An 11435-nucleotide genomic window follows, 5' to 3' on the forward strand; every position below is an offset into this window, starting at 1 on the left:
TTTAATAAAAATACATTATTTAGTCTAGGAAGATAAAACTTTATTCAAACTGAGAAAACGCAAACACACTAATTGACCCCCAAACTGATAATAATTTACAAAAATAAATAAATAAATAAATAAAATATTACCTACGCACTGAAAAATTAATATTGAGAAGCATATACAAGCAAAAAATCCAAAAATATCTGAACCTTCCCATTCCGAGACGGTCCGAAGAAGGCCAAACAGAGGCAGCGTCCAGGTGGCAGCCAGAGAGCCAGTGACAACACATCCCTCCCGTGCCAGCCCTAAACTCAGCACACTCGGCACCGCACAGCAGCCGCCATGCACACCTTCCTGTCCCGCGTGAATGCCGTGAGCGCCTTCAGTCTCAGCACACTGGCGGCGCTCACTTTCGGATGTTTCGCCTCCACCTTCCTCAAGAATTACAGTGCACCTGTTTCCATAACCGCCGCTAATATTGTGCTGTGAGAACAAGGATATTACTGTTTACTCTTACTATTTATTAAGTTTATATCTTTCCACATGCTTATTTTGTGCTGTAAGAGAGATATTTGTTGCCATATGCTGTTAGGACACGTCAGCTTAGGGCTACGTCAATATTGGGTATGTCTGTGTCTTTCCTAAGGTTCGTCTGGCAATTTTACGCCGTGAGAAAGGTTCGCATTACTGTAGTATGTAATTGACACGTCTATTTTTGTATTTTGTCTTCATTATATCTCTCCTCTCCCCTCCTCTCTCCTCTCCTCTCCTCCTTGTCCTCTCTCTCTCTCTCTCTCTCTCTCTCTCTCTCTCTCTCTCTCTCTCTCTCTCTCTCTCTCTCTCTCTCTCTCTCTCTCTCATCTCCATCTGCCTCTCCCTCTCCCTCCTGCAGGAAGAACGTGCCAGAGTACGCTGTGTCACGGGAGAAAAATGACCTTGGGGCGCTGCGTTTTGACATGAACTCTGACCTGACCCCACTCTTCAACTGGAACACCAAGCAGCTCTTCCTGTACCTGGTGGCCGAGTATGAGACACAGAACAACAAGGTCAACCAGGTCAGTGCGTTGTTTGAGGTCACACACACACACACACACACACACAATAGTTTATGCGCAGTTTTTTTGCATTTACCGGTGAAATTGAAATAAAAACTTGAAAAAAACAATTACAACAAAAAAGATACTAGTAATTACGAGTATATGACTACCACCACCACTACTACTACTACTACTACTTACTTGCAGGTTGTGTTGTGGGACAAGATAATCCGACGTGGGGAAGCCTCTGTTGTGTCCCTCAAGAACCAACACCTCAAGTACTATTTCTGGGATGACGGGAATGGCCTGCTGTAAGTCTCTCTCTCTCTCTCTCTTTCTCTCTCTCTCTCTCTCTCTCTGTTGATGAAAATAATTATGGTTAAACACCCCAAAAAATCATCAGACAACCCCAGAACACACACCAAGCACTCCAACACACTGCTAACACACCAAACACATTCAAACACTCCCAAAAGACTCAAACACCAGCACAACACAGTTAAACATTCCCAGTACACAGACAAACACCACAAAAGCACTCAAACACCCCACAAACACACACAAAGCAATCTAAAACACCTTAAACAACCATTAAACATCAAGAAACACACTAGATCTCCTTAAATAGACAAAAAACGCTCTTTAACACACCACAAGCACCCGCAGAGACCCACTCAGACACCCAGAACATTACGAAACCACCCAAAACAAACAGAGGACACTTAAACACACAAAAGACTAATTCAACAACGACTTAAATACACCTAACAACACAAGTACAACCAAACGCAACCCCACAAGCCCACAAAAACACCCTCACACACCCAGACACACTCCTTCAACACGGCTGCCATTAATTCCTCTTATCTTTTCCAGGGGCCACAAGAATGTCTCTCTCTCCCTTTCTTGGAACATCATCCCCATTGCTGGCACGCTTCCCCTGTGGAGTGGCAGTGGGTCATATCGCCTAACGTTCCCTTCAGAATATACGCAGGGCAGGAGCTCCTATTGAAGGGGTGGATAGGGTGTAGAGGGACTGTTTGTTTCACCCTTCACTCTTGTACTCTCTCTTGCTAATATTCGCTCTTTCTCTCTCTCTCTAATTTGTTGGTTTCCTTGTTTTTCTCTCTCATTCTTTTGCTTTGGTTTGAGTTTTTCTTTCAATCTTCTTTTTCTTGTCTCCAGTTTATCTTTGTCTTTTCTTTTTTTTTTCTTTTTTTTTCATTTCCTCCTCTAATTTGTTGATTCTTGTTTGTTTGTGTTCATTTCTTCTAATTTGTTGCTTTCTCCTTGTTTGTTTCATATTTTTTTTACTTCATCATTCCTTCTCTCTTTCTCTGTGTTCATCTTTTTCTGTTTGTTTCAATTTGTCATTATTCTCTACCTTTATTCTTCATTTATCTTGTTATTGTTATTCCCATTCTTGACTTTCTCTTTAAACTTTCCTTTTTTCTTCTTTTTTTTTCTCAATTCCTTGTCACATTTTGCTTCATCTGCATTTTCTTCACTCACTGTAAATCTCTACCTTCCTCTATTCTTTTTATCCTGTTATTCCTTGTTATTCTCTCCCAATTCTTAACTTCCTTTAAATTTTCTTCTATTTTTCGTATTTTCTTAATTTCCCACTACGTAATTTTTTTCATCACATTACGTTTCTCATCCTCTTCTTTTACATCTTTCCTTCCCAAATGTTATCTCATGCGTTTGTGTGTGCGTGCATGTGTGTGTCTCTGTGTATATGTGTGTGTGACTGTGTGTTTGTGTGTGTGTCAATGTGTACGTGCGTCTTGCTTCTGAACTACAGCACAACACTCGACTGAACCGCGACTTGCATTGCAGAAGAGAGAAGAGAAAACACACACCTTTGATAAGAGAACTAGTTGAAAGCAGGATCAGGGACACTGCCATGGGTGTATATGTTTGGATTTGCACTTTTTTTTCTTCATATTTATCTATTTTTATTCATGTGTAGTTACTGAAATGTTTATTGATTGATTTATTTATTTTTTTTATTTTTTTTTTCTTCCCATTATTGTTTTATATTTAGTCACCATTATTTAAAAGTTACTAATTTTGTCTTTTATTTTTTGGTTTATATTTAGTCATTATTATTTCAGAGTTATTAGTTAGTAGTGACTTGTATTAATCCAGAATGTAATGTATTTATTATTATTTAGTCATTACCCACATTTTTTTGCTATTATTTGTATTTTGAAGTTATAAAATACATCATACACTCAAACTTACTACATTAAAAACCCAAGTAAATATTCCCCCAGGATGTAATGTATATATTTCTTATTATTATTCCGTCATTTGTATGTTGAGGTTATAAAATACATATTAAACTCCTATTAAAACCAAGTAGACAATTTCAAACTTAAAAGACAAATAGACGTCTCAAAGTAATACCTATACAACAAATAATATTACCTGAAGGAGGAAGAAGAGGAGGAATAACTTTAAGGTGGTGGTGGTGATGGGTGTTCAATTTCCTCTTGTTTATTTATACCACACTGTGTCCCATATGACGAGCCTCGGCAGGTGTAGTGATGGGGAGAGGGGGCGTTGATGGGCACAGCTCTGAATGTCTGTCCTTCGCTATCAGTGAAATAAACGTGACTTTTCCTTCATCTTGTGTCAGTGTGGTTCCTCGTTTTTGCTCTTGTTGCTGTGTCAGGGAATGCTGAGGAAAGGCAAGGCATGGAGGAAGAGGATAATGAAAGGAAGAAAGGTAGAAGGGAGAAAGGAAGGAGGGAAGAAAGGTAGATATGAAGCAGGAAGGGAGAAATGTAAGAAAAAAATAAAGACAGAAGGCAGATATAAAAAAGGAAAGAAAAGAGAAATAAAGGAGAAAGGAAAAGAGAAATGAAATGGAGAGAAAGTTACAAGGCAGGAGGATAGAAAGGAAAAATGAAGGAGGAAGAAAGGTACAAGAAATAAATGAAGGAGAAAGGAAGAAAAACAAAGATACAAAACATGAAATTATCCAGCATCTTACAAATGACTCAAAGTTTCAGTGGGAATATGAAGGTCAGTTTGCTGCACTTCTGACACAAAAATTAGACTAGAAAATAAGATGAGAAAAAAATAAAAAACATGAATACTAGTTGCCAATTCATACAGAAAAAGAAAATATGAAAACTCAAGATGGAAACTGACCGACTGATTCTAAGGTGATAAACTAAAGGAATATTAATAAAAACACAACTATGACATATCCTAGCATTAGTATAGTGACATAAGCCTCAAATATAACAAAAAAATAATTAAATGGATGAATACTTATTGCCAATTCAAACAGAAAAAGAAAATATGAATATGTTAGATAGAATTTCACTGACAGGTGTAAGGGACCTAACCAAAAGGGAATGAAAGGCATGCACAGACATGACAGATCCTAGTGTTGGTATCAGTGACAGAAGCTTCCACATCCTGCTGTCACTACTGGAAAAGTTTGTGTAGATTACTTGAGTTAATGAACAATGTAGAAAAAAATGAATACATGCTTGTGCTAATTAAGAAGATAATAAAACATAAATAAATAATAAAATATATGAATACTAATACTAGTTAACAAAAGAAAAATATAAATATCTGGCTAAGATAGAAACAGACTGACAAAGATATCCAAGGTTCCAAAACAAAGGCATGACATCCCAGTACTGGTATCAGTGACATAAGCTTTCACTTCCTGCCACCACTGTTGGGAAAGACTGGGGTGCTCCTGTGTTGTGTGGTATCACTCTTGACTCCCTCCAACTCTCAGAAAAGTGACTGATAACGTTTCCTGCTGTTATCTGAAAGCTTCCTCTCTCCCTCTCTCTCTTGACTGCTCAGAAAAGAAATTACATCATGTTTTCAGAAAGTGGCCACAACAACAAAGTTATGATATTTTGTCCTGTCTTCTGCATTAGAGTAAAAAAATAAAAATATGTTAATGTATCTTCCTATTAACATCTCCAAACATTGAGAGACTAGTTAATATTACACTTCCAATAAATAAACATCATTTTCCTATTTTTCCTGTATCAAAGGAACAACATTTGCTTGTCATTGTATCCTTCTATAAATCTCTCCAATTATAATAAAATAAATCAATAAAAGTTAACACGACACTTTTAGTATATGAAAAAAATATGCTATTTCTTTCTATCTACCTGCACTGAAGTAAAAAAAATAAATAATAAGTAAAAAAAAAAGAGCTGACAAAACATTTTCAGCATATACACACACACACACACACACACACCAAGGTTTATAAAAACACACCACTAATGATCTTCAGACTTCTTTACTATTCAACATCATATACAATAATAAACTGTACCAGAATAACAGTGGAGAGGGAAGGAGTGAGGGCAGGGAAGAGAAGGATGGGAAGGACAGAGAAACATTGTAGGATGACCCAAACGTAGCCAGTGTGGAAGGGAGGCGAGTGAGAGGCAAGTGTTGTGCTGCGTTCCTGCCGAGTCATGACCCCATCACAGCCTGCATAATAATAATACGTATAATATCACAGAGGTTGGACTTGGTAGGGTCATGGCTGTCCTGGGGGAGAGGAGATGGTGTGGGTCTTTCACTCACCCAGAGACAGTGATGGCTTGTGCTGCATTGAGCTGTGGTGGCTTGCAATGACAGAGTGTGCCTTGCGGAGAATTGACGGACACTTGTAATGGTGTTTAAGGAGTGGGCCTTGCGTAAAACTATGACAGACTTTTATTGATCTCCTAAGAGTTAACCTTGTATAAAACTGAATAACAGAGACTTGTATTGGTGTTTTACGAGTGTGCCTTGTGTAAAATTACCCTCCTAAGAGTTAGCCTCGCATAAAAATAATTAAATGGATGCTTATGTTGGCGTTCTAAGAGTGTCTTGAGTAAAACGCCAGAACAACGTAAAATAACTTTGTGCTTTATCAAAAATAACTACCAACTTGTAATACCTTCTCAAGTTTCAAGAAATATTGTGGTACGTGTTGAGAATTTAATCTGTAATTCACTGCCCCACACGCAGCAAAACACCACAAGACACACTTGTAAACACACATACCTTGCTTAAAACACCTTATGGATGAGAGAAAACAATTACGTAACTATAAAACAGAACATGTGAGGCGTGTGAGGGCATTCTTCACCCTACACACTCAGAAAAACATCACAAGGCACACTCATACACAAACATGCCTCACTGAAAACACCTGGATAGACAAAACAATTAATTACAAACAAGGATATACCAGATGTGTGAGGCATTCCATAGCATCGCAAGGCACACACACACACACACTCACACACAGAGACAAGAACCCTATGTAGTTCAGGCCTCCAGGATGAGAGAGAGACCCACTGCCCCTCCTGGCTGGCACACGACACGAGAGAGGCAGAGTAGTGTTGCTTGGCAGGGGAACAGATGGCAAAGATTTCATGTCCTGGCACTGCTGTTGTTTTCACTCTTGAGACTTGCGGCTAGCCTGTGGGGGACTGCGTGTGTGTCTGTAGGTGTTTGTAGTGATGTGATGTGATGTAAAATAGGAACAATACATACACTATTCATATAATAAGAGGAAAGGAATTGTGGGAGACTGTACAATGATGTGTGTATGAGTGTGTATGGTTTTAGTGATGAGCAATGATAATACTTGCAGAAATTATATATACAATTGTTATACAGAAAGAGAAAAGGCTGAATACTGGTGTGTGTGTGTGTGTGTGTGTGTATGTGAGAGAATGTAGTGATGAAAAATTTATGAGTAATGATGATACTTGCACAAATAATACATACACTGATAATACAACGAGAAAAGGCAATGCCGGAAACTGTATTTATGTTTGTGTGTGTGTGGATGGGTGACTGAAGGAATGTGAAAGTGACTACAGTGAAATGAAATGATGCATAATGATAACACTTGCAGAAATGATACATATACTGACAATACAAGAGCAGAGGGCAGTGTGGGGAGGCGTTCCTGTACGTCTGTCAATAATCACTGCCATGGAGGTAGAACACCGAGAGAAATTACACAAAAACAGTGGTAATACAATAAATACTTAGCGTTATTATAGATACTGTTAATATAATACAGAAAACATGGCTGAGGGTCGGTGTATGCTTGTAAATAAGCAAGTGTTTTAGGGAGAAATCAAAGTGAAAAATAGAGGTACTGTTGATATACATAAAACATTGGACAGGAGCTGTAGGTAAGAGTTAGTGATAAATTAAGTGTTTTGGCGGACTGGTGGAGTGACGCAAGGTGATGTGACACAAACTAAAGGAAGAAACTAAAGAGATAATGATATAAAAGAGAAAATATTGCTGGGAGGGAGCATACATGGGAGTTTGCGAGGAGTTTTGGCAGAGCAGCTGAGTGACGTGAGATGAAATAGCCAAACCAAAGCAGAAGAAAAGAAGGGACTGGAGAGATAATGATGGTATAATGCAGAAAATATGGTTGAGAAGGGGAGTTTGTGCAGAATATTTTGGCAGACTGACTAAGTGACGAGAAATGAAATAGACAAATAAAGGCAGAAACTTAAAAGAGTTAATGATGATATAGGTCAGAAAATACTGTTGGGAGGAAGCATATATGAAAGTTTGTGGAGAATAAGGTTTTTGGATGAACTGGCGGAGTGATGCAAGGTGAAATAAGAGAAATAAAGGCAGAAAGGAGAGTTACTCATAATATATAAAGGCAGAAACTAAAGGCACTGGTAATATGAATAAAAAAAATATTGTTGGGAGAAAGTGTAAATGAAAGTTTGTGCAGAATAAGGTTTTGGTGAACTGGCAGAATGATGTGAGGTGAAATAGACAAATAAAGGCACAAAATCAAGCATTACTGAACACATTAAGGTTGTGACTCGAGGGAAATGGGTTGTGAGTGGACTAGTGGTGTGAACCGACGTAAAATTCTATCATTACCAGAAAAGATATGAATAACTGTGATAATAATAATTGTATGAAACAGTTTCTCACACTAGACTGATAAAACCGTGCCATTACCTCAATATAGCTGTTGGGTGTTGCTATTTAAAAACACACAATAAAATACAAGATAGCAAGACTGCAACTTAGTGACATAACATTTCAAGACATCTGTAGAGTTGCTATTTTGAAACACAAGATGAAATGCAAGACAACAGGACCAAATTAGTGACGTAACATTACTTGACAGCGGTAACATACTGCCATTTAGAAACACAAGATAAAATACAAAACAGAAAGACCTCCATTTCAAAACGTCCGTAAAATCTTGCTATTACGAAACACCGGATGAAATACAAAGTTGTGACACCAATATTTCAACTTAAGCATTACCTCGACATGCCATACAATGTTGTGATTTTGAAACACGAGATGAAACACAACATACCAACACCTCAACTCAGCAATACAACATTACCAATCCATTATGCATAACATGAAACAGCCACCACATGACACCCTCACTTCACGGTGCAAGGAACCTGTCACTCCACACCGCCACTGATAAAACACAGACACAAGACGAAAACAAACTAAGTAATCTTGCCACGAGTCTCAAACAACACGATAAACACAGACACAAGATGAACAAACTGAGTAATATTGCCGCGAGTATCAAAAAAACACGGTAAACACAGACACAAGATGAACAAACTGCGTAATCTTGCAGTGAGTCTCAAAGCAGAGGATAAACACAAATACAAGATAACAACAAACGGTGTAATCTTGCCATGAGTCTCAAAAAACATTATAAACACAGACACAAGATGAAAACAAACTATGTAATCTTGCCGCATCTCAAAAAAGGGGCAAACACAGACGCAAGATGAACAAACTGCGTAATCTTGCAGCGAGTCTCAAACGAAACACAGGATAAACACAGACACAAGATGAAAACAACCTGCATAATCTTGCCGTGGGTATCGAAAAATAAGATACGCATAGACGAAAAAAATAAATAAAAATAGCAGCATAATCGTTCTGCGAGTCTCAAGAAAACTAGACACAGACACAGAATGAAAAAACTAACCCACAATCTTCCCACGTCTCCACAAACAAACACAAACAAGACACAAGATAACAAAACAACTACACTGTCTTTCCACAAACCTCTATGGATGAACACAGACAAGACAAAAGATAAACAAAACCTACATCATCATTCTGGACGCCACACAACACTGGTTAGAGACGCCAAGAGTGAAAACAGCAGCAGGAGTGAGGGTGATGGAAGATGACAAGGGGGGTAGGGGTGCTGGCTGTGTCCTGGTGATGGGGAAGGAGACGGGAAGGGTAAGGGGGAGTGTTAGGGAGACGAAAGGTTACGGCAAAGTGTTCCGCGGCCAAACGGCAACATGTGGACGAGATGTATGAGCATGTTTGGTAGTATTGCATGTCTGTTTTTTTTTTTTTTATTATTATTATCTTTTCCTATTCTTATGTCCTGTTTCTATGTTTGCTTTTATTTATCTTAGTTCTGTGTGCGTTTGTGTGTGTGTATGTGTGTGTGTGTGTTTGTTTTTTTCACTATATCTTCCCACCTTGTTTAATTCAATTTTCATGTTTGTTTTTATTTATCTTGGTCCTGTGTGAATATGTGTGTGTGTATTTGTGTGTCTGTGTGCGTGTGTGTATCAATAAGTACTGTATGTTTATAAAATTACGCATGTGTTCTATATTTGGGTAAATGTTTGTGAGCGTTGTCAGTTTAGAAAAGTGTAGGTATCAAAATGTTCTATCTAGCAGTGTGTGTTTTGATATACAGCAACACATAACAACAGGAAGGAAAATAAATGACGTATCCATCGACGTGCCCTCCAGAGAAAGAACATGGAATAACGACACAGAAACCACAATAACAAAAAACAAATAAAAAAAAAACCCTACAAGACACTCAATATGGAATAGCAAAACACACAAACAGGAAACACCATCGTTCCAAAGTTTCCGTAAAAAGTTCTCGAGTGACGAAGTACATTTTTTTTGTGATCTTTTCATTTTTGTAGCTAACTTGAGAATGTAAATAGTACCCTTTGTAATACTGACAAGATCTAGCCTTTAGCCCTGTCTCAAGTAATAGGTGGGTGGGATATGGGGGGAGGGGTGGTCACTACAGGAGCAAAACGGGGTATGTATATATCAAAATCGTGTCACGGAGGTACAGTCTGGTTCAAAAATCCCTTAGCACTTGTGATTTGAATTGTACACTCCCCCACACGTCCCTGACCAATCAGCCTCCTTCCTCGCCAACCACACTAGCCAATCACCAGCCAAGAAACACTGCTGGAATAAAAACATGAACAAACAAAACACTACAGCTAATGGCAACACAAATCAAGACCCAAACAACGAACATTACAAAATAGAAACCAAAAAATATTGATTAATGATCTAACTGGAAATAAAATCAATTAGTTTTCTTCCCTCTAAAAATAAAATAGGTGGTGGCGGTGGTGGTGGTGGCAGTGGTAGTGGTGGTGATGGTGGTGGTGGTGATGGGGTCAGGTGTGTCAATAAGGAACCACTGGCCAGGCGTGTGTGGACAAAGAGGAAGGGTAAAGAAATGGGGAAAGTAAATGGAGGATGAAGAATGAAGTAAACAGAGAGAGAGAGAGAGAGAGAGAGAGAGAGAGAGAGAGAGAGAGAGAGAGAGAGAGAGAGAGAGAGAGAGAGAGAGAGAGAGAGAGAGAGAGAGAGAGAGAGAGAGAGAGAGAGAGAGAGATAAATCAAGGGAATAATACAGGAAAGATTAAGAAAAAATTGAACTAATAAATAAATAACTAGACAAAAATAAAGGGAGAAATGAGGAGAGTAAACCGAATATAAACACAGGGAAGAGGGAAAGTAGAAATTACACAAATGTACAAAAGAAATAGAGAATAAAACAAAAGGAAATAATGAAAATGGAAAAAGGAAAATATAAAAAAGCACAAAACAATTTAAGAGGAAGAAAAAATAAATAACAGCAAAAATATGAGAGAGAAAGAGAAAGAGAATAAAGAAAGAGGAAGAAAATATCAGAAAAAATAAACAACAGAAAAAATGAGAGAGAGAGAGAGAGAGAGAGAGAGAGAGAGAGAGAGAGAGAGAGAGAGAGAGAGAGAGAGAGAGAGAGAGAGAGAGAGAGAGAGAGAGAGGAGAACCAAAACAAAACATTACCAGTCTGAAGTAAAAGGAGAGATCTGTCACTATTAATAGCCTATCTACAAAACTCTCTGTAATAATAGACTCTTATTTACAGGTGCAATTACAGCAAGTACATACATACATACGTACATACATAGCTACATACGTACACACACATACGTAGCAGTACGCACGTTTCAATATATATATATATATTTATAGATATTTATATATTTATATATTTATATTTTGTATTTATATAGATTTATTTACTTAGCGGCGTACTTAATGGTTAGGTTAGGA

At 38.0% G+C, this 11435-nt stretch overlaps 2 protein-coding genes across 2 annotated transcripts in view; one reads left to right on the top strand and one right to left on the bottom strand.

Annotated features, from left to right (window-relative positions):
• The first annotated feature begins 204 nt into the window (after positions 1 to 204).
• Positions 205 to 3653, top strand: LOC135094816 (signal peptidase complex subunit 3-like). The gene is made up of 4 exons (XM_063995222.1): positions 205 to 470; positions 878 to 1040; positions 1230 to 1333; positions 1899 to 3653. The coding sequence occupies exons 1-4, from the start codon at positions 328 to 330 to the stop codon at positions 2032 to 2034; spliced, it is 546 nt and encodes a 181-aa protein (XP_063851292.1). The 5' UTR covers positions 205 to 327; the 3' UTR covers positions 2035 to 3653.
• A 1644-nt stretch (positions 3654 to 5297) lies between these two features.
• Positions 5298 to 11435, bottom strand: part of LOC135094815 (ubiquitin carboxyl-terminal hydrolase 46-like) — a 15433-nt gene continuing 9295 nt past the window's right edge. Inside the window, exon 9 of the mRNA XM_063995221.1 lies at positions 5298 to 11435. This exon is cut by the window's right edge and continues 1767 nt beyond it. The gene's annotated coding sequence lies outside the window, so the exon portion shown is untranslated.

Source organism: Scylla paramamosain, chromosome 46, assembly GCF_035594125.1.
Source record: "Scylla paramamosain isolate STU-SP2022 chromosome 46, ASM3559412v1, whole genome shotgun sequence".
Lineage (NCBI taxonomy): Eukaryota > Metazoa > Arthropoda > Malacostraca > Decapoda > Portunidae > Scylla > Scylla paramamosain.